Source organism: Salmo salar, chromosome 11 (assembly GCF_965601325.2).
Source record: "Salmo salar chromosome 11, fSalSal1, whole genome shotgun sequence".
NCBI lineage: Eukaryota > Metazoa > Chordata > Actinopteri > Salmoniformes > Salmonidae > Salmo > Salmo salar.
Window position 1 is genome coordinate 80,253,451 of NC_138301.1, and position 23,631 is coordinate 80,277,081.

A 23,631-nucleotide genomic window follows, 5' to 3' on the forward strand; every position below is an offset into this window, starting at 1 on the left:
AGAGATGAACCCAACAGGGAGAGAGAAGATACGAGTGATAGAGAAGCTAGAGATTTATAGAAGATATACGGTATATAGAGAGATATAGAGAAGAGCGAGACACAGAGAGAGAGAGAGAGAGAGAGAGAGAGAGAGAGAGCATCAGCATCTATGGATCAGTCTGCTGTAATATAAAGAAGAAGCTGTTATTATCACCAAACTGTGCGTCACAATTAACGCCATTATGTTTATCCTGAGAAAAGAGCGATTTCGTAGACTACACCATTCTTTTGACTATATACGAATTACAGTCATGTTCTTTTTATGAGCTAGCATATCCAGACCGCTTATGGAACACTGTTAAATGAGACTAGAAAATCTGCATTGCCTGCCACTGTCTGTGGAGCCCTACGATCGAGCGCACCACCCAGTCGAGACAGTAACGCATGATCACAAAGAGATGTCAGGCATTTTTGAAGAAACATTTCATGTTTTCTGTACCATCATCAGCCTCGCAAAATACCAGAAGGTAGAAGATTTTTATTCTACAATTAATAATCAAATCAAGGTCCGTCCGGAGTCGTAGCCTATTTCCATGCTTTCTATTTATAAGGAGGCAATGCTTCTCGACCAAGACCAATGAGATTTGTGCTGTGGCCGCAGCGAAGTAGATTTGTAAAAATACCGTAAATACATTTGGACAATTGTCTTCTCGAATGCTTTCACGGTAAACCTGTGTGATTGATTCTGAATGGTGCGGCGAGAGAAGGCTAATTCTGGGGTTTTTGGCACCAGCGGATGCTGCGCCGAAGAATGGGATACGCCGACCCTACGTCGGGTAGAGATTTACTCGGCAATAGGTCGCTTTGTTTTATATTCATTTGCGCATTTGGACTGGTTACACTTTTACAACAGATTCTCTATGGAAAAAACTACATTAAAAGGTAAGCGATGTGAAATACAGTGCCTTCGGAAAGTATTCAGACCCCTTGACTTTTTCCATATTTTGTTACATTACAGCCTTATTCTAAAATGTATTAAATAGTGTTTTCTCCCCTCATAAATCCACACACAATACCCCATAATGACAGTTTTACTAATTTAAAAATAAATAAAAAACACTGAAATATCACAGTTTACATAAGTATTCAGACCCTTTACTCAGTACTTTGTTGAAGCACCTTTGGCAGCAATTACAGCATTGAGCTTTCTTGGGTATGATGCTACAAGCTTGGCACACCTGTATTTGGGGAGTTTCTCCCATTCTTCTCTGCAGATCCTCTCAAGCTTGGTCAGGTTGGATGGAGAACAATGCTGCACAGCTATTTTCAGGTCTCCAAAGATGTTCGATCTGGTTCAAGTCTGGGCTCTGGCTGGGCCACTCAAGGACATTCAGAGACTTGTCCCGAAGCCACTCCTGCATTGTCTTGGCTGTGTGCTTTGAGTCGTTGTCCTGTTTGAAGGCAAACCCTCGCCCCAGTATGAGGTCCTGAGCACTCTGGAGCAGGTTTTCATCAAAGATCTCTCTGTACTTTGCTCCATTATTCTTTCCCTCGATCCTGACTAGTCTCTCAGTCCTTGCTGCTAAAAAAACATCCCCACAGCATGATCCTGCCACCACCATGCTTCACCGTAGGGATGGTGCCAGGTTTCCTCCAGATGTGACGCTTGCCATTCAGGCCAAAGAGTTCAATCTTGGTTTCACCATAAAGGCCTGATTGGTGGAGTGTTGCAGAGATGGTTGTCCCTCTGGAAGGTTCTCCCATCTCCACAGAGGAACTCTAGAGCTCTGTCAGAGTGACCATCGGGTTCTTGGTCACCTCCCTGACCAAAGCCCTTCTCCCCCGACTGCTCAGTATGGCCGGGATGCCAGCTCTAGGAAGAGTCTTGGTGGTTCCAAACTTCCATTTTAAAAATGATGGAGGCCACTGTGTTCTTGGGGACCTTCAATACTGCAGAAATGTGTTGGTACCCTTACCCAGATCTGTGCCTCGACACAATCCTGTCTCGGAGCTCTACAGACAATTCCTTTGACCTCATGGCTTGGTTTTTGCTCTGACATGCACTGTCAACAGTGGGACGTTATATAGACAGGTGTGCCTTTCCAAATCATGTCCAATCAATTGAATTTACCACAGGTGGACTCCAATCACGTTGTAGAAACATCTCAAGGATGATCAATGGAAACAGGATGTACCTGAGCTCAACTTTGAGTGTCATTGCAAAGGGTCTGAATACCCTTGTAAATATAAAAAAATACCAAAAATTCTAACCTGTTTTCGCTTTGTCGTTATGGGGTATTGTGTGCAGATTGTTGAGGAAAAAAATGTATTTAATACATTTTAGAATAAGCCTGTAACGTAACAAAATGCTGAAAAAATCAAGGGGTCTGAATACTTTCTGAAGGCACTGTAATATATCTTCCACAAATAGCCTATAGGCTCAAATCAAATAAATTGCCATTCATCTGAAGACTCAATTATTATCAATTGCATAATGTTGAAATGTAAGGGACGGCCTGACATTTAAAAATGTTGTGAATTAAATTGCTCTGTTATTGTTATAACTGCATTCATAATGTCATTGTAATTCAGTGTGAATATGGGAGTAGTGGTTGTAGTAATTGCTGCATGGGAGGAGGGGGAGGGGTGGGGGGTAAGCTTGAAAAATAGCAAATCAGTCTTCCATTTTTCCAGTGGCATATATAAACAATTCTCATGAGGTGAAGCATCACATTCATGCTACACACAGAGCCCCAGCTGATTATGGTAGTGTACCTCCTTTTTAAAGTGTTTATTCGATTTTCAGTTTCAGTCTTGCATAAATAAGGCTTGGATATCTACTGATATCCTATCTGCTGATATCACAGTTTTAAAAACAACTCAAATCTATTGATGCAGTTCATTGTTCAGTATTTTTCACTTAATATTGATCATTCTACATGTTAATGTCGAAGGGGTTATTGTCCGATTCGATAGTCATTTAGCTACTATACACTGTGGGCTTCAATGCACACACAGTCATGCTGCTGTTTCAGCATAATGCATTCCTAAGATGTTTCGTAACACCTCTGCAACAGTAATATCTCTATTAATAGGGACTCTACCTCTTCTCATGCAATCTGTTGTTGCTAATAGCACCCATAGTGACACATGCTATTATTAATCACAGGAAGGCTTTGACTTCTGCATTATCATCTGCTGGGATGTTTTTCATTGGGAGACGAGCAGATACTGAGAACCTGATATATTTTCATCTTTAGATAGGCCTATTTAACACCCCCCAAAATAAATAGTGCATTATAGCTTTGCCTTACAGCAAACATACATGTGCTGTATTCTAACTGCCCCCCCCCCCCCCCCCCCCACCCAACGCCCCCCTCACATGTGTGTCTCCCCCACCGCTTGGGCTACTCTGATGAAATCCTGTGGATTCATGGCATCCACTATCGAATATGTTATGGCTGAGATGGCATGAATCCAGCCCCAGCAATACCTCTATCTATCTATCTATCTATCTATCTATCTATCTATCTATCTATCTATCTATCTATCTATCTATCTATCTATCTCTATCTATCTCTATCTATCTATCTATCTATCTATCTATCTATCTATCTATCTATCTATCTATCTATCTATCTATCTATCTATCTATCTATCTATCTATCTATCTATCTATCTATCTATCTATCTATCTATCTATCTATCTATCTATCTATCTATCTATCTATCTATCTATCTATCTATCTATCTATCTATCTATCTATCTATCTATCTATCTATCTATCTATCTATCTATCTATCTATCTATCTATCTATCTATCTATCTATCTATCTATCTATCTATCCTGCCCCGCACTCCTAGCACTCTGACTGGGAAAGAGGGGAACGGGCTACAGTCACAACGAAGCTACTGAGCCAGCCAGTGGGCAACAACGGCAGCCATTTTGCTACACAGTATCTGCACACCTCAGGAGAAAGAGAGCGAGAGAATGAGAGTGTGTTTGAGAGAACGAGAGAGTGAGCGTGATGGAGAGAGTGAATGTCTTAAAAATGATGTCACTGTGAGATATTCTTCCCCCCCACATGCTGAAACCATGACAACAAGCTAAAGTTGTGAATGGGACCAATGGTCCAACCCCTCCCGACCTATGCTACCAAAACGTAGCCCAGTCAAACGCTGCCTAAGGACATGGGTCTCAATCTCATGAGATTCTCTTATGCTCCAAAGGATCTCAGTAAACTATCTCTGTAAATGACCAGATTCTGTGGGTCTGGAAGAGACTGTACTACAGAAGACACTTAAACTACAATGCAATAATGCCAGTTGTCAAGAGCACCATCTGAGAATAACCAGCATGAAATACATGCACTTTAGTCCTCCATTACTCCAAGATTATTTTAGATTTTTTTTGCAACTGTAGACAGAATTGGGTCATGGACTGCCATTTTGATCTTTTTCGTTTTGCAGACTTTGTTTTACCCTCAATGATTTGGGTACACAGTCGTCTGATGATGTCACCATTTTCCAAAGAAGGTCCAGATTATGTTAGACCTTCAAGATAATTCAGGGTCACTATTCAGAGAGTGCACATGTCTGTTAAATGACATAAGGCACATGTGCTTTGGAGTGGTGTAGTGCTTTTAGCATTCTGGCAAGTAATAAATCTCTCATTTTGAATTTCCACAGCGTGTATCATATAGCACAGCCCGGCTGCAGTGACATTAACAAACACCCCTTAAAGCTCTATGCCAGGGTAGAGATCGCGAGGCTGTGAAATCACACGGTAAAGAGGAAGAAGAACTTATTAAATAATACAGTGACCCACTTTGGAGCAGTGCACATGATCTTCTCTCATCTCCACTTGACTCGGAGAGGGCGATGCCTAAAAATACCCGCAGCAGGCTGGGTAGGCTACAAGTGGCACCAAACAGTCCAGGAGATGATGTTAGAAATCCACTCAGAGATAACAACTAGCTTGACTAGATCCATCGATATGTTTTGGGGGGGGGGCACAATTTTACATTTTTGGATTAAACTCTTGATTATTATTTAGTTGAACTAAAACTCCAAAACTTCACCCAGACCTTTTAAAAAAGACTGTTTAGTTGAGCATTCCGATTCTTGATTCAATTATATAATTGGAACCATAGCATCCGTAGCAGATTATTCTAAAACAAAGCTTATCTATTAGTATGTTGATTGCCTGCCGACCTTCCCTTAGAGGAGAAAACACCGGTAGGACTGTGACAAATGTCTTCATAGATAATGGACCTGGGCACATTGATAGTTGAGTCTCCGTTGAGTAAACACTTAAGAAACCTTCACCAGTTGAAACGATTATTCTGAGTGATTAATGGACATCCTATTAGGATATTATTCCTATTCTACTCTCACAACCATAACTCTGCCCCTACATAAATAGCTAAGTTGTCTTCTACTCCAGACTATAGGCCTTAGAGTGCAATATGGACTGCTGCTAACTCAATCTATTTGGGTCCTTTTCTAATTAGCTGATTTATGTTGTTTGGGATTGTGGTGTAGAATTGTCAAAGACTTGTTTCCCGCATAATATGATAGTATTGAAATTGACAGGCTGATAATACACGCTAAACAAAATTGACGGGAAGCAATATTGATTTATTGATCAACTCAACAGTAGCGGAACAGTAGCTCTTTAATGCCTATAAATAGTCTTCAGAGTGACATCAGCCATATCAACGCTGTGCCATGTGACATCTGTAATATTCATTTGGATAATATGGTGGATCAGATAGGTCAGGTTCAGTATTTTTAGAGACCACATCAGCAGTTTCTTTGTTGGGAAAAGAAAGTGTCACCTTTTTTAAGAGAGGGCATCCCTCTAGTTGGATGGTGTGCAGTTGTGCGGTGGCTGCACCCACTGGTTTCTTTAGGAGCATCATGTAGCAGATCCAGAAGCCTAAATCCATGTCCTGTTTTAGCACACTCCATCCTGACTGCAACAGCCAGATTTTTAAGTGGTTCTCTGAGAAGCCAAATGGGCACGCAGTATTGACATGAGGCCCAAAGTAGTGTTTGTTTCATCACATAATGTGCTTATGGAGAGGATTTATGTGCAAGATTATTGTCCAGTACACTGTAGTGATACGCTTTGCTGTCCACAATGATTTAATGGAACAAAGTCACAGGATTATTTGCACAAAGGCATGAATGCTCAAATAGGTTTATTTCGATTCATATGTTTTTTTAGGCTTCAAATATGATGATTGAAATCAAACATGTCCCTTTTATACAGAATCCATCTTTGAATTAAATCATTTTAATTTCTTACAGGTTTGGATATTTGGTTGGGATATTTGGATTTGCCTTGTGCAATTTTGACAAAAATCTGTTCAATTCACTCATGTTACTCAGGGAGGAGATGGAATCTGTCCCATCCAGTAGGGGTCAGCGTCGTGGCCTGGGAGGCTACAGGTGCTATGCACCTCTCAACGGTGGCCTATATGCCGCTGTTGTCTGTAAACCGTTAAGTATCCTCTCAGTTTGTCTGTTCTCTGTGTAACCTGTTAACCATAATCATTTGGTTCTGATTTATAGAATGTGTTGTGTTTTTTTTTTAGATTGTGCATGAGCGTAATGTGCAATAATACCCTACAGGCTAATCTACCGAACTAAGATGTGCTGCATATTGGGCAAAACCCCCTAAAATGGTGAATGATTAGGGGTTTTAGTGAGACAACAACTGAGATTTGACCTGTTTGACCACAATGAATGGATTAAGTGAAGCATCTTTATTTCATGTCATAAACAGATGTAGCATATTTACACACTGTTTTAAAACCAAGTGTGTTTTCTGTCACAGTGCTCTGCAGCAGAGATAGAAGTGTGTGTCTGCATTGCATGCCATTCTCAGATTTGAGGTATCCTTGCCAACCACACCAGCTGGCCAGACCCATATACACTTCGTCATTCAGCTGTGTCTGAGCTTGGACTTATTTGTCCCCTTCAGATTTTTACCTACTGTTTGTTTTTGCTTGTATATTTTTTTCTCTCTCAATTTAGATTTTTTTTTATGGGTGTTTTATTTATGACAAATGTATTACTGAGTTTCTAGATTTGTTATCAACCATGGTGTTATTATCTAGGTTCATTCTAACCATGTTTGGCTTGGTTTCATTTGGTTTACTAAAGTCAAATGCTGATCCCTCTGTATGGTGTGGTGTGTCTCTGTGTGTGTTTGTGCATTGTGTATAAGAGTGTGTGTGTGTGTGTGTGTGTGTGTGTGTGTGTGTGTGTGTGTGTGTGTGTGTGTGTGTGTGTGTGTGTGTGTGTGTGTGTGTGTGTGTGTGTGTGTGTGTGTGTGTGTGTGTGTGTGTGTGTTTGACTGACTGCTAGTTCTCAGGTAATTAAAGCACAATAAATCCCAAATAAACTGCCTCATTTTCTTACTAGTGCGCAACAGTTTAGCCGACTCAAAGGAGACGAGACAGGAAATTGGACCGGTCCTGTAAATTTCTTGGATGATGGATCTCTGAAGCCTGCCAGGAATGGGAAGAAAAGGTACATTTCCAATGTGATTGACTGACTGTACAACACCCCTGTGAGAAAGAAAGAGAGATAGCGAGAGAGAGAACTTGAGATTTCCTGCTGATTACCCAGCCCCCTGCATGTGTGGCCTGGGCCTTAGAAACCTCCACTCGCAATGCATAACTAGTATAACCAACAAACTGCTGTACTAACTAACTAGTAAAGAGACGAAGTCAGCAACACACACATAAATATTTTGCTTCTGCTTGTTTTGCATTTCTGAGGAATCCAAGTTGAGATGTTTGCAGGGGTGATGATGACACAGGACCCACTCACACTGACATTTAACTCTAACTTACCTGTCTGCATGTTGACAGATGTTTCCGTCAGAATTTTCAGCCAGATTCACAGATCTCCGTAATAGTCACACCCTGCCTAGCCGATATTAAGAAGAAAAAAAAACGCTCTCAAAGGTAGGCCGGTCTGAAGGCATTTTAAGTACTTTTACAGAAACCCAAGAATGCCTCTTTCTTTTTCATTGGTCTGAAAGGATCAAACTCTCATATATTTTCAGTGGTGGTTGCACTGCAGATTTGCTCTTGCATGTTGTCTCATCCCTTCCACCCCCTGCCACCCCGTAACCCTCGAACCCCTCCCCCCCTCCCCCCTCCCCCCGAGAAGCTGGTTGGACCACGGTTCTCCTGTTGATGTACTGGCTTCTCCTTGTACCGCTGTGTCTCATCCAGCACCCATTTCTCAAACGCCTTTCACCCTCAACCTGTGTGTTCATGCATTCTGCACAGCTCTGAGTGTATGTCATATACATAATGGAACACATCTCTCTGCTCCCCTATCTCCTCTTCTCACATCTGCATTGTATCTCTCTACGACCTACCTGGATTACCTTTCCTTTTGTTTTCCTCTCAAGAGAAGACAAAAATATGAAACATTTCCCAGTAGGTCTCTGGCTTCAGTGGGATGAGGACCTAAAGTCAGTAGGTGTGATAACCCACTGGTTATTAATAGGCACTCTTCCATCAGGCCATCCCTCATGGATAGCAGAAAGCCAGTGTGGCATGGGCGATCTAAGGCGACATTCAGAGTCATCCTCTTTCTTCTCTATCTAGGCTACAGTGCTTATTAGGGGTTCATCATTAGAGGTAAACCAAAAGAAGCGAAGAAGCACATTTTTCAATGATAAAGGATAAGAGACATGCTGCTCTAGACCTTTTAAGTATTTACTTGATAACAAGCCAATCCAAAATACACCGCATCATCAGGGGGATGTAGACAACCAGTTTCATTGTTCCTTACTAATTTTGATTTTTATCCCACCATCTCGTTCAAATGCATTTTTCTGTCATGTCGTCCATGTTGTCTTTTTGTGTTTTATCTCACCTCATTTTACTTTAACAGCCACATCAATCATGCTTACAACATTAATCCCCCTTTTCACCAACATTCTCCACCTCATCCTATCTCACCGAGATAGCATTTATTCTACAAATTCACTCACTGGCGTGTCACATTGTGAAGGCCGCCATCTTGGATTCAACTGAGCAACACCTCACCCAGCAGACAAAATTTGACACCTGACGTCATAATAACTTAATTTTTTGGTTGTAAACTGGCTTTCTGGTATAGTAGAGGGGACTTCATATAACCAGATTACACCCAGATAAAGACGACATCAACACGTGATTGGAAATACATTTTGGGGTTGTTATCTTGTCGTATAGCCAGATTACAATCAGATTAAGACATATTTTATGGTTCCTAAAAAGATGTTTAGCCAATGGAACCAGTTTTGCCAGCTGGGCAGCCACTCTGTGTCCATCAAGTAGAAAGTAGGACTCAAGTTCACCTATTTAGTATCTACTTTTAAATATTTTCCAAATAGAAAGCACCTTCTCAATAGGTATCAGGTATTGGGAGCTTTTAGCTCTCCTCCTTTCCTGGTGCCTCTGAGGCTATGCAGTTGGCTGTGGTCCTCAGGCAAGAATCCTCCTGCTCAGGCGCCAGATAGGGCAGCCTTTTCCAAACCTGGTACGTGGATCAATAGCATTATCCATTACAAGCCTATTTAAATACACCTAGTGGGAGATTTGACTCCTCTGTGTGGCTCTCTGCCTGGTCTGAGAGGGAGGAAAAGATTTGGGTTAGATTCTGGTGCTGATGATGGTCTCAAAAGGGAGGAGAAGATGCAAAATGTTAGTCAAAAATCTTTTCTGTCATGCTAAAATGTTCACCATGTTCTCACTTTCCTTAAGTTTCCTTCCCTTCAGATGTCATTGTGTTTGTCTCAAATTTTACACAATCACTACCACCATATCAATCTAATGCTGTTGTTGATTTTTTGTTTTATGTCACCATTTTCCTGTATAATGTTTCTTAATTGGTTTATTTATTTATTTCCTTGTCTGAAACCTCTTGTTAAGAAGAATCTCCTATCCTCGCAAGCATGTAAAGGTTGTATTTGTCCAATCAGGATTTTATGAAATTACATCTTGAATCATTCAATGAGCTGTAAAACTCTTATCGAATAGTTTGAATCTGAGTGAGAATGATGACTGTGTACAGTATGTACATTATGATTATGTGTATGATTGTGCATGTATGTGGGTATGTATGTGTGTGCATGTCATACCAGATAAGGTAATAAATACAAATGTAGGACCAACAGATTTTCATGTGATCTTCCTTAGTTAAATTTCGACATGTAAAGATATCTGCAGATAAGGGAGACATGTATGGTTATTCCAGACAGGGACTGATGAACTCAGGCTAACCAGCAAGCAAAATGTGGCACATGAAGTCTAAATGAAGTTATATTCTGGTTGTAAACTGGTTGAGAATACGTCTTATAACAGGATTACAACCAACTGGTCTTTATTACAACTAGGTAAAGACATATTTTTCCGTGACAAGACCAATACGTCATGGGAAAGATGTCAGATAATCAGATTTTATAATTATATCCAGATAAAGAGGCTTACTTGGTTGCTAAAAAGACATGGAAAAAATCTTCCTTATACAACCAGTATACAACATAGGTAACACTTTACTGTAGGTGTCCTTATGCATGCATTCATAAAGCCTTTATAACAGATATATAACACATTATACAATTTGTCATAAGCTATCATAAGTAGGTTTAAATATTTATGAGTCAAGGCATGAGACGTTATAAAACCAGTTATAATGTGTGTTAAAAATGACTTTTTGTCCTGTTGACAAATGCGCTAATGTCAACTGTTAATAACAACTGATATTACACAGTCTGCAAGACAACTTATGTCATATGTTGTTACATGCTACATTAGAGTCTACATACCAGATGTTATAACAGGATGCTATGTAATTTACCAACCTCTGTGTCACATTATTACATTGAATGAAATGATGGGCGTCATAACCATGTCATAACTATGCCCTTATAGAGTGTGTACAGACACCTTAAGTAAAGTGAGTTTAATATGAGGTGTTATACAACAGTTATGAATGTGCTTATACCACACGATGAGTTGAGAGTATCATAAAGCATTACCATTCAAAGGATCTCCAAGAAACATCAGCAAATGGGAGCACAGATGGGGTTTTTTATTTTAAAAAAGCACACATTATAATGCCAACAACTTGCCAAAAAAACTTAAATATTGAAACGAAATGGAAGCAAATATAGTTTTCCAACAAAATCAACGTTGCTGCGGCACAACAGGATTTGTGACGAGCCAGCTGACGAGCCAGCTGAGGCACCCTCTGTTCCTTCGGCAGCGGCACCCGGACCCGATGTCACCAACCCCAACAAAAAACAACCTTCCAATATTGGTGTCTGTATTTTGTGAGGACAGATGCTGGGAGATGAGAAGCAAGTACAGGGAGAGAAGATTTAATGGATAAACAGACATGAAACAAAACAAGGACAGTGTCTGGACAAGGGGAACAAAACGACATTAATGCAAAGCTGTCATCAAGGCAAAGGGTGGCTACTTTGAAAAATCCCCCCCCAAAATGTTTTATTTGTTTAACACTTTTTGGGTTACTACGTGATTCCATATGTGTTATTTCATAGTTTCGATGTCTTCACTATTATTCTACAATGTAGAAAATATTAAAAATAAAGAAAAACCCTGGAATGAGTAGGTGTGTCCAAACATTTGACTGGTACTGTACATATAGATAGCATCAGTTATTCTCAGTGAACAAGTTTCTGATAGATACCAAACATGGATACTATAGTATTATTCTATCACATCCAATATTCAGTGCTCTGAATACTATAACAGAGAGATGTACATTTGGCCCCTCAGAGGGGGAAGGGTCGACTAGTCCTTGGGCTTTGTCCTTTGATCTTGTACCATTTGCCATGCAACTCCAGGTTTCAGAGAGCTCAAAAATTAGGGCCAAGCCTACAGAATTGCAAACAATGTGGCAAAACAATTTTTTTGTGCTGAATACAAAGTGTTATGTTTGGGGCAAATCCAATACAACACATTACTGAGTACCACTCTCCATATTTTCAAGTGTAGTGGTGGCTGCATCATGTTATGAGTATGTTTGTAATTGTTAAGGACTGGGGAGTTTTTCAGGAAAAAAAGAAACAGAATGGAGCTAAGCACAGGCAACATCCTAGAGAAAAACCTGGTCTAGTCTGCTTTCCAAAAGACACTGGGAGATTAATTCATCTTTCAGCAGGACAATGATAACCTAAAAGTTACAGTTTTGACTTAAATCCATTTGAAAATCTATGGCAAGACCTGAAAATGGTTGTCAAGCAATGATCAACAACCAAATTGACAGAGCTAGAAGAATTTTGAAGAAATAATAGGCAAATGTTGCAGAATCCAGCTGTGGAAATCTCTTAGAGACTTACCCAGAAAGACTCACAGCTGTAATCGCTGCCAAAGGTGCTTCTACAAAGTATTGACTTAGGGATTTGAATAGTTATAAATTACATATTTCTGTATATTATTTTCAATACATTTGCAAACATTTCTAAAAAGTTTTGCTTTGTCATTATGTGGTATTGTGTGTAGATGGGTGAGATCCATTTTGGATTCAGGCTGTAACAACAAAATGTGGAATAAGTCAAGGGGTTTGAATACTTTCTGAAGGCGCTGTACACTTTAAATGCAATTAACTTTTCATCTTAATACATGTTATTTAATGTTGTTTTTATCTATGTTATTAGCTGTAGCTAGCTAGTTAGCTAAGTTTTCCACATGATGAGCCAAGATCTCTTCTCCCATCTTATGTTTCTTTTACGCCTGCTACGTTAGGTTATGTTAATCCCCACCCTTCTTCTGATTTCAGCGATATGATTCGCTGACACAAGTTTCCGGATCCAATGAAAAGTTATTGCGGTCTCTTGTGTCAGTGAATCATGTAGCTGAAATCGTAAGAAGAAGAAGGGTGGGACTTACCAACATAACAACACAGAAGCGAGAAGATCACCTCACAAACCAATAGCAAAGAACATGGATAACGTTAGCTAGTTAGATTGAGTTAACAACATGTATTAAAAACATGCACCGGAACTTTGCGACGACAAGGTATTTTTTAAACCTCCTGCTTTGGGCTAGATGTGTGAATGTGTAGTTCATACATCCATAATCTATGAGCAGAATTTTTGTCTTCCCTCAATTAGCCACAAAATCCCTAGTTTGAAAGCAACTGTTTTTCTGGAAGCTGTGCTGCGCCGTTTTCCCTACATTTTCCTCCACGTGGGCCAGCCCCATAGCAATTCGAGTTCTAGCCAATGAGCTTCAGCCCCTCACCATTTGAGTGACAACTAGCAAGATTTGTACACAGCATTGCGAGAGGTGAGAGAGAAATGACGTGGTGCACATATCTGCACATATGTGACGAAGTACGCAATTTTCGGGGACAATTTTTGGCTCATGAGCACTACTTTCAGAACTACTGGCTAAAAAGTATACAAAAGTACAGGAGAATCTCTTTAAGATTAAAAAGTAATTGCCTCTAAACTAAAGTATATGTGAAAGAGAATGTATTGTGTGATGTGCTCCAAAATAAGCGTTATATTTCAGAATTCCCCAACTAGCTAGCTACGTTTAGTACCTCTAGCTCTAGCTAGCTATGCATCGATGGGGGCAGGCAGCACAGTGAGGCCTCTTTGCTCATGTCGTGCCACTAAGGGTATGAATACACATTGTTTGGACTGTGTAGAGCAGGGCTCTCCAACCCTGTTACTAGTTACCTGACTGACTAACTAGCTAGCTAGCTACCCATTTTTTTTGTAATATAGCTGCTGTCATTATTGCTGTAGCCTGCACATCTTACTTTTTTCCCCATCTGTCCCATTTTTCCACAGCAACATTGATTTTATTGGAAAATTATATTTGCTTCCATTTCGTTTCTACATTTTTGCTATTATAATACGTAATTTTTTAGTACATCTGTGCTCTCATTTGCCCATGTTTCTTGGAGATCCTTTAAATTGTAAAGTTTTATGATACTCTCAACTCATCCTGTGTATAAGCACATTCATAACTGTTTTAAATTAATTAAATGAATGTAACTTTACTTAAGGTGTCTGTGCACACTCTTATAAGGGCATATGACATGGTTATGGTGCCCATCATTCCATTCAATGTAATAATGTGACACAGAGGTTGGTAAATTACATCACACCCTTTTATAACATCTGGTATGTAGACTCTAATGTAGCAGGCATATGACATAAGTTGTCACCCAGACTGTATAATAGCAGTTGTTATTAACAGTTGACATGCTCTTTAATTACTTGTTACTTTTATTTCTTATTCTTATTCGTATTTAAAAAAATAATAATAATTTAAACTGTATTGTTGGTTAGGGGCTCGTAGTAAGTAAGCATTTCACTGTAAGGTGACTAATGTGACTAATACAATTAAATTTGATTTGACATTCGAGCATAGGACAACAGGATGAACATTCATGTAAAACACTCATTACTGTATAACCGGTTTTATGCTGTGACTCATAACTATTGAAAACTACTTATGACTGCTTATGAATGCATACATGAGGACACCTACAGTAAAGTGTTACCCAACCGGACTATAATCACATAAAATACCAGTTTTTCCCCCTGCGTAAGTATGCTGAGTCTGCCTTATGCAGTGAGACAGCTGCAGTTACTCCCCATGTTCTCCATTGGCATCATAATGTGCAGCTGTGCGGTTCACTCTATCCAGCATACTGTACATGCCATACAACAGAGACAAACCTTATCCATGATAAAGGTTATGCAGTCTAGGTGCCCCTGCCATCAGGGTTTAGTCATGTTTTCTCACAACTTACCACAAGATTTCTACCTCCCCCTTCCCCTTTCTCACTATGTATTTCATGCTATTTTTGTTGTTTGCAAACACAATTTTTTGTTAAGAAGAATGTCCATGTTAATTGTTGTTCCCCATGTGAAGTCAAAGTTCCCATGTCAAGTCAAAATACATAATGAATGTTATCAGCAACAAGAAAATCTGAAAACAAAACAGAGAAATTATGGTAGCTGGTGACTTAAGTGTCCAGGATACATATTGTGGATCCCGTATCCATAGGAATGATATCACACCTGCCACTCATTCCATAACAATGTCTTCATGTTAAAGATTAATATTCATAATGTATTTTAAAGTAAAGCCACAATTGTAATGGAATAAAGTTAAAAGTGTCCCACAATGTATAACATCTTTCCCCAACCCCACTGTGCTATGTGTTTTGTGTCCCAGCCTCTTCCTTTTTATTGTTGATTATTGTGTAGATCAGATCAGTGCAGCGTGACGCTGACTGTGACTATCCCTCCAGGTATCTGGACTCATACGATGGATCCTATGACTACAACTCCACTGCATGCAAAGAGCTCAGGCAGGAGATTATGGATGTCAAAGTCCTGACCATGTGAGTGTAATCGCCTGTGTTACACTCTTAGATAAAAAGGTTATATCTAGAACCTAAAAGGGTTCTTTGGCTGTCCCCACAGGAGAACCCTTTGAAGAAATATTTTTGGCTCCATGTAGAACCCTTTTGGGTTCCATGTAAAACCTTTTCCACAGAGGATTCTACATGGAACCCAAAAGGGTTCTACCTGGAAACAAAAAAGGGTTCTTCAAAGGGTTCTCCTTTGGGAACAGCCGAAGAACCCTTTTAAAACCCTTTTTTCAAAGAGTGTACAAATGCAGTGATGGGCAACTATGATCCTCAAGGGCATATGTGCCTTGCTGGTTTGTGTTCTCTCTTTGAAATGTTGATATTAGATATTGGAGGAAGCAAAGTCTGTGCACTCAGTTCCAACATGCAGGCCCATCCCTTGTCCTATCAACAAACATTTAAATCATGATTTTATAATACAGCAGTAGGAAGCTATGGTGGGAGAAACAGACAAGGGCAAAGATAGATGAGAAAGTAGGCGAGACAGCCCTTGAACCTCTTTTGCCAGGGGGATGTACAGTGCTACCACTAGAACAGACTCTGGCACAGGCTTACATGTTCTTGAGGATGTTTGAGCTATTTATCACACCTGTAAGAGGTGCTTGCTGAGGGACAGTGTGCCAGGCCAGGCAGCAGACAGCGCGACAGACAGACAACAACTCCTTGGCTCTGCCAGCAGTTACAGTGCAGTGACTGACTCTCATTACACTACTGCCAGCCCTGGTAGTGCTTTCCCTCCCGGAGCAAATCACATTTTCCAATCATTGAGGGGGAATGTCAGTTCAAGGGGAGCTATTTAGAGACCTTCTATTTCTGGCCATCCCATCTTCTCCTCAAGACGGCAGACGCAAGACGTCAGTCAGAGGGAGTGCCTGGTCGCAATGCTAAATCCATTGCCACAGCTTCCAGTGCCATTCTCATGTTACACCTCAGCGCGTGTTTAATATTCATATTACAGAGCAGAGTGCTGCAGTGTCATCTCTGTGGTTTTTGTAGCTCCATGCAGCCCCCTCACCCCGTTTTTAAATATTAAAATATTGTATCTACCTGTGCAGTTTTCAACCCCCTCATTGTGAGACCATCTACAGCAGGGATTTTTTTGTGGCCCTCACCCCAATAAAATGTACCCCTCTGATCTGCAGTATATGCAGTGTAGGGCCATAGGGTATAGGGCTTATTCTTAAACATACATGGATCACTTGACTCTTCTCTTGTTTGTCTCGGTTTTATGTGGGGTTTCCCTTGCCCATCTGTCAGGGTGAAGACGTCGGAGCTGTTTGAGAGATGGAGGAACCTGCAGGTGTGCAAGTGGCAGCAAAACATGGTGGAGACCAACAACTTCAAGTGAGCTTCGAATTGACCTTTAACTTTAACGCATCACAGAGATGGCGTAACAGGTCACCGTTCTTGCAGTCACGCTGTACATCTCAAAAGATTGCTCTATCATATTATCGTGGTTCACGAGACCTTAAACACTTCTTTAGGCATTGTGATATCTGATCATCTGCGGAGCGTGAATGCGGAACAGAAGACTTGGAATGCCACCAGTCTATTAGCATGAGCCTGTTCAGAGGAGCTATTAGTGCTCTCCTACCGTACATCACACACATTAGCCTCCCTCTCTTTTCTGTGGCACTCCCACTCAGTATCGGCCATCTCTATCTAGTGTGACTCTGCCCCTATAGTACCAATCACATTGCTTAGATGTCTCTCTGTATATCAGGGCATCTTTATTGTGTGACTAACCAGACTCATAGAGACATTTTCTACTGCAGGGTTGCACCGTTCTAGTCCTCAGGGACCAGTGTTGCTAGTTTTCTGCAACACCCTTGTTCTACTACAGTTTTTTGGGTCTGACAGTAACTCTTCCCTTCTATTGTTCTCTCCAATAGGATGTCTCTGTCGCGGTGTTGTAATGCACCCTCCTTCCTGTTCACAACCAAGAGGAACACTCCAGCAGGCACCAAGCTGAGGTATGAGGTGGACACCAGTGGCATCCTGCCCATCAGTACTGAGGTCTTCAAGATGTTTCCTGACGTGAGTGTTCCAATTATAACAATATACAGTATATCATCCTGTATGACGTCCTGTATGACTACCTATGCTATGTACCCTACCTCGTACCCTAAGGTGATGGAACTCCACTTTCTCTGGTTATAAAACTGTACCCCATATTTCTGTTTGACTCTGGTTCTGTTTCATTGAAAGGACATGCCATACTCCAAGTCTCAGTTTAAGAAATGTGCAGTTGTTGGAAACGGAGGAATCATCAAGAACAGCAAATGTGGGAAGGATATTGACTCCGCAGATTTCGTGTTTAGGTACACGTCATCTTTATTCTGTAGTGCTACAAATATTTCCAAGCATCACGCTTGGGTTGATTTATTTTTGACTGCAGATATCAAATGGCAAGATACACTATTTAATTACTTTCGCTCTGCTCAGACCTTCTCAGAATCTGCATTGAATAATGTAAATAATTATCCTTCCTTCAAAGATGCAACATACCACCTATCAACGACAAGTATTCAGCTGATGTAGGCGCCAAAACGGATCTGGTGACGATTAATCCAAGTATTATAACGGAGAGGTACTGTAAGGCTATGTCAACAAATAACTGTATTCACACTGGGCACACACTGGTTGAGTCAACTTTGTGTCCACATCATTTCAATGAAATTACGTTGAACCAATGTGGAATAGACGTTGAATTGGCATCTGTGCCCAGGCACGCACACACACCATCTAGACCTGAAATGCATTAACGGCAGCAGTTACAATGGGTGTGCACTGCACTTAGTAAAATGTAATGTTCTGGCACAGAGCTGCAGCACGTCCTTGCAAACACACACGCACACACATACACCTCCTCCCTCTTTATACACACTCTAATCCCTTATCTCTCCTCCACCACCAGGTTCCAGAAGCTAGAGAAGTGGCGGCGACCATTTTACGAGGTTCTTCAGAACTACGAGAACTCGTCAGTGGTCCTACCCGCCTTCTACAACACGCGTAACACTGACGTCTCCTTCCGGGTCAAGTACATGCTGGACGACTTTGACTCCCAGAGGGGTGTGTTCTTCTTCCACCCCCAGTACCTGCTCAATGTCCAGCGCTTCTGGACTGTCCAGGGTGTCCGCGCCAAACGCCTCAGCAGCGGCCTGATGCTAGTCACTGCCGCCATGGAACTGTGCGAGGAGGTCCACCTCTACGGCTTCTGGGCGTTTCCCATGAACCCCTCGGGCATTTTCATCACGCACCATTACTATGACAACGTCAAGCCCCGCCCCGGGTTCCACGCCATGCCCCATGAGATCTTTAACTTCATGCACATGCACACGCGAGGTATCCTCAATGTACACTCAGGACCTTGCACATGATCGTGCACCAGAGCCACGCCCCCACTGTAATGCATCGTGGGAAGTCACCATTTACTCCTGTTTTTGTCTGGGTTCTTAATTTACCATCATTTTGCATATCTTAATTTCGATACACTGGTGTTTTCTTACAGTTGACGAGAGATGGCCTTTTGAGCTCACACCGTATATTTGTGCTTTTTACACTAGCTCCATGTGTTGAAGGTTGCTTGCTTTTATGCCAACACGATCATTTCTCTTGATGTGTTTCATACTCTCTTGCTGAATAAGCAACTCCAATGGCCGCTGGTATCTCTGATTCTGTAGGTTGCTTGTTCTAATGTGAAGTGATCTTTCCTAGTGGTGTCGTTTCTGTGAAATCTTAGTGGCTCGGTGGTACTGCTGTACAGAGGTTTGAACTTAACGTGTTGCACAACTATTTACACTGAAATAAGGCCACTCTGTGTGTCCATCACCTCCTCCTGTACTTTCTCTTTGCTGCTTCCTGTGTTATGATCCCCCCTCGTGCTCTCTTTCTCAGACACTCTGTAGGTGTGGCAGCTTTTATTTATGTCTGTGTAAAAATCCTGAACACTATTGACGTTGAGCGAATCCAAAATATATGTTCAAAGATCCAAATGTTTAACCTTCAGTTGTCCAGCTACATTCAACTGTTTTATATGGGTAAATATTTATTATAAAACACTCCTGACCTGAGAGGACCTTTTTCATAGGTCCACTTTCTTCTGTACAACTGACTAGCCAAACACTGGAAGATACCCTTAGATATTTCTGATGTGAAATGGTTGTGTTTTATTTGCTTGCTGTTTTTGGACAAAGGTGAGATGATTAATATTTTATAATCACCACCACCATAGTAGGCCACATAGTTAGAAAAACACACCCTGGCCCTAGTTATTGGGCACTGTTGACCAATCTGATTTCTCTCTGTCATCCATGTCTTAAAACCATGCTGCCTTATGATATAAATGTACAAATCCTCTCTCAGATATGCAATTCACCCCTGAATTGCTTATCTAATGGACGTTTGTATCAAACAAACTCTTGTTCCTACTGTCTGCTGACTCACCTTAATAACCATGACGAGAAGAGGTTCACTTCTGCTGTTGAAATGACTAAATATAATATAATTCCTGTAAGATATAATGCTATTTGCATACTCATGTGATGCTGTGCATGATTCTACTATATTCTCTGTTTTGTGTGTGCCTGCAACCAACACGTGTTTACAACGATCAGCTTCTGCTAAAGCTCACAGATCATTGGGAGAGATTAGTTTTAATTCAAATGATATTACATTTATCATCAATTGCACACAAGGCCCAACCGAAACTTGACTTTCGCTTTTAACCCAACCCTTCAGAATCGGAGAGGTGCAGGGGGCGGCCACATTGGGCACCCAGGGAGCTGTTGTTGTGGGAGGTTAACTGCCTTGGTCAAGGGCAGAACAACCTTTCGGTTACTGGCCAAATTCTCATACCGCTAGGCTACCTGAAACCTTATATCAACCTTGAATGGATTTTAAAAGAGAACTGATCGACAAAGGCACTTTTTTACAGATGATGGAAAGGAATTACTAATATCGCCCCCTTTTGAAATTATATGATTTTTGTTATCATTATTATCACTGCATCGTGTCATTTCCCTTTTTGCAATGTGACAAAGTTGTAACCTTGAAAGCATCATGGATCTCAGCCTTGGAATGCTGTATGTTTGTTTCTATTAGTATTTGTTGTGTTTAACTGTGACAGAGTGGAGGAACATTACTGAACTGGAAACATAGGACCATTCTTCTGTACATGCTGTGCAAGGCTTTTTGATTTTTGTAACGCCCCAAATTCCCATGATCTTCCATGATCACTCCTAAAGTCTTTGGAAGATTGTTTCTTTGACTTGTAATTCACAGTCACACAGATTGTGTAAAAGACACAATGCACAAAATAAGTTATCCGTATGAGCACATTAAATAATTTCAAGTTTGAGTCTCAGAATCACAAAAGATCTTAATTTTATAGAGTAAAAAATAACTAGGTAGAAGAATCAGTCCGAAAATGAAAGGATGGAATTATTAGAGCTTGGATGGAATTATTACAGTTTGAACAGTGATATGAAACCTACATTCTGGGTCATTCTTTATATTGTGTTTGTAAATAAACATGTTTGGATTTTCTGCTTGTCCTGATCATTTACTTTCTATATATAGATGTCTGATCTACGAAGAAATGTGGATTTGGGTCAGGCATACAACAACCAATCATTTTAGTCCAAACTATACCCGCCAATCACCATACAACCCAACAAATCTACTGTACTAACACTGCAAGTGAGAAACTCAGAATAGCACCGCATGGAATTAAATACATGACAGTATTTGGATACTTTTTCAAGTGTGTGGAATTGAACATGACAGGAAAATGCAACATTTCCCAATGAATGACAGCGAATTCAATCTTGTCATCTGAAGTCAAGTATTTTGTCTGCAGTTAATGAGTAAATCGGGGGCCATGTTCATTAGGGGATGCAACAGAAAGCGTTTCAAAATGTTTTGCAACAGAAACGGAAAATGACAGTCAGTCTTCTTCCGTTTGGTGACTAATGACCACAACATATGTGCTCCTGATGGATGGACCACAACCACATGACCAATTTACCGTCTCATTTCAGGTCAGCTGGCCTCTGGTTTGTCTGCTCCAATTAGCTCCTTAAGCAAAGCTACTGTCAGCGCCTCAATAATTAAACAGACGGCAGTGTCAGTGCCCTATCCTCTCACTGAATCACTTAAGCAAGGCTGCTACTGCTGCTCTGCATCCCCTTTACACCATGGTCAAATCCCACTGAGTCACCAGATACCATAGCTTGTATAGGTGAAATAGTAGCACACCCATATTCACCTGTCATGGCAGTGAAATGTGAGAAAGACCATGCCACTATATATGAGGTATTGGGACCCCAACACAAGTATCAAGTATAAAGTAATTTTAGATACATAACACAGATAAATCAATTAAACTCATAGGTGATGTGATAGACCCTGTACCTACACACCATGAATGAGGTATCAAGGCAGACCCGGTCTATTGCATATAACTCAGAGTGCACCACCATGTGCCTTCAGAAAGTATTCCCAGTCCTTAACTTTTTCACTGGCCTACACACAATATCTCATATTTTCAAAGTGGAATTATGTTTTTCAAAATGTTTACAAATTAATAAAAAATGAAAGCTGAAATGTCTTGAGTCAGTAAGTTTTCAACCCTTTTGTTATGGTAAGCCTAAATAAGTTGAGGAGTAAGAAAAATCTTAAGTCATATAATAAAGTGCATAAAAATTGTTTTGAATGTGATTTTTGAATGGCTACCTTATCTCTGTACCCCACACATACAATTATCTGTAAGGTCCCTCAGTCGAGCAGTGAATTTCAACCAGAGATTCAACCACAAAGACCAGGGAGGTTTTCCTATTCCTCGCAAAGACGGGCACCTATTGGTAGATGGATAAAAAAAAAATCTGACATTGAATAGCCCTTTGAGCATGGTGAAGTTATTAATTACACTTTGTATGGTGTATCAATGCACCCAGTCACTACAAAGATACAGGTGTCCTTCCTAACTCAGTTGCCGTAGAGGAAGGCAACCGCTCAGGGATTTCACCATGACAATGGTGACTTTGAAACAGTTACAAAGTTGAATGGTTGTGATAGGAGAAAGCTGAGAATGGATCAACAACATTGTAGTTACTCCACAATACTAACCTAAATGACAGAGTGAAAAGAAGGAAGCTTGTACAGAAAAAAACCATCCCAAAACATGCATCCTGTTTGCCACAAGGCACTAAAGTAATACTGCAATGTGGCAAAGCAATGAACTTTTTGTTATGTTTGTGTCAAGTCTAATACAACACATTACTGAGTACCACTTTCCATATTTTCAAGCGTAGTGGTGGCTGCATCATGTTATGGCTATGGTTGTAATCGTTAAGGACTGGGGAGTTTTTCAGGATAAAAAATAAACAGAATGGAGCTAAGCACAGGCAAAATCCTAGAGGAAAACCTGGTTCAGTCTGATTTATACCAGACACTGGGAGATTAATTCACTTTTTAGCAGGACAATAACCTAAAACACAAAGCCAAATCTACACTGGACTTGCATACCAAGAAGACAGTGAGTGGCCGAATTACAGTTTTGACTTAAATCTGCTTGAAAAATCTAATGGAAAGACCTGAAAAGGGTTGTCTAGCAATGATCAACAACCAATTTGCCAGAGCTTGAAGAATTTTGAAAAATAATTATTGGCAAATGTTGCACAATCCAGGTGTGGAAAGCTCTTAGAGAATTACCCAGAAAGTATCCAGAAAGACTCACAGTTGTAATCACTGCCAAAGGGGATTATAAAATATATTGACTCAGGGCTGTGAAAGATATATTAGTGTATTTTTTTCATTTGAATTTTTACAAATGTTCAAATGTTTCTAAACACTTTGACATTACAAAGTATTTTGTGTAGATCATTGACAAAAAATGACAATTAAATCAATTTCAAATCAAATCAAATTTATTTGTCACATACACATGGTTAGCAGGTGTTAATGCAAGTGTAGCGAAATGCTTGTGCTTCTAGTTCCGACCATGCAGTAATATCTAACAAGTAATATAACCTAACAATTTCACAACAACTACCTTATACACACAAGTGTAAAGGCATGAATACGAATATGTACATAAAAATATATAAATGAGTGATGGCCGAACGGCATAGGCAAGATGCAGTAGATGGTATAGGGTACAGTATATACATATGGGATGAGTAATGTAGGGTATGAAAACACATAAAG

At 40.4% G+C, this 23,631-nt stretch overlaps 1 protein-coding gene across 2 annotated transcripts; it reads left to right on the plus strand.

Annotated features, from left to right (window-relative positions):
• LOC106562923 (alpha-2,8-sialyltransferase 8E) lies at positions 1 to 20,970 on the plus strand. 2 transcript variants are annotated; one of them, XM_082958079.1, is made up of 9 exons: positions 1 to 923; positions 7,417 to 7,524; positions 7,869 to 7,964; positions 15,301 to 15,393; positions 16,681 to 16,767; positions 17,316 to 17,460; positions 17,632 to 17,744; positions 17,921 to 18,013; positions 18,341 to 20,970. In XM_082958079.1, the coding sequence occupies exons 1-9, from the start codon at positions 778 to 780 to the stop codon at positions 18,801 to 18,803; spliced, it is 1,344 nt and encodes a 447-aa protein (XP_082814205.1). In that variant the 5' UTR covers positions 1 to 777; the 3' UTR covers positions 18,804 to 20,970. The 2 variants fall into 2 exon arrangements, with proteins under 2 accessions (XP_082814205.1, XP_013983502.1); XM_014128027.3 differs by lacking the exon at positions 7,869 to 7,964.
• Positions 20,971 to 23,631: the final 2,661 nt, after the last annotated feature.

Excerpts from the sequence above, each read along its gene's own strand:
- LOC106562923 (XM_082958079.1), top strand. The coding sequence starts at position 778 with ATGCTGCGCCGAAGAATGGGATACGCCGACCCTACGTCGGGTAGAGAT. Across the intron at positions 7,965-15,300 it reads AAAAAAAAACGCTCTCAAAG|GTATCTGGACTCATACGATG; the intron begins GTAGGCCGGTCT and ends CTATCCCTCCAG. Across the intron at positions 17,461-17,631 it reads TCTTCAAGATGTTTCCTGAC|GACATGCCATACTCCAAGTC; the intron begins GTGAGTGTTCCA and ends TTTCATTGAAAG.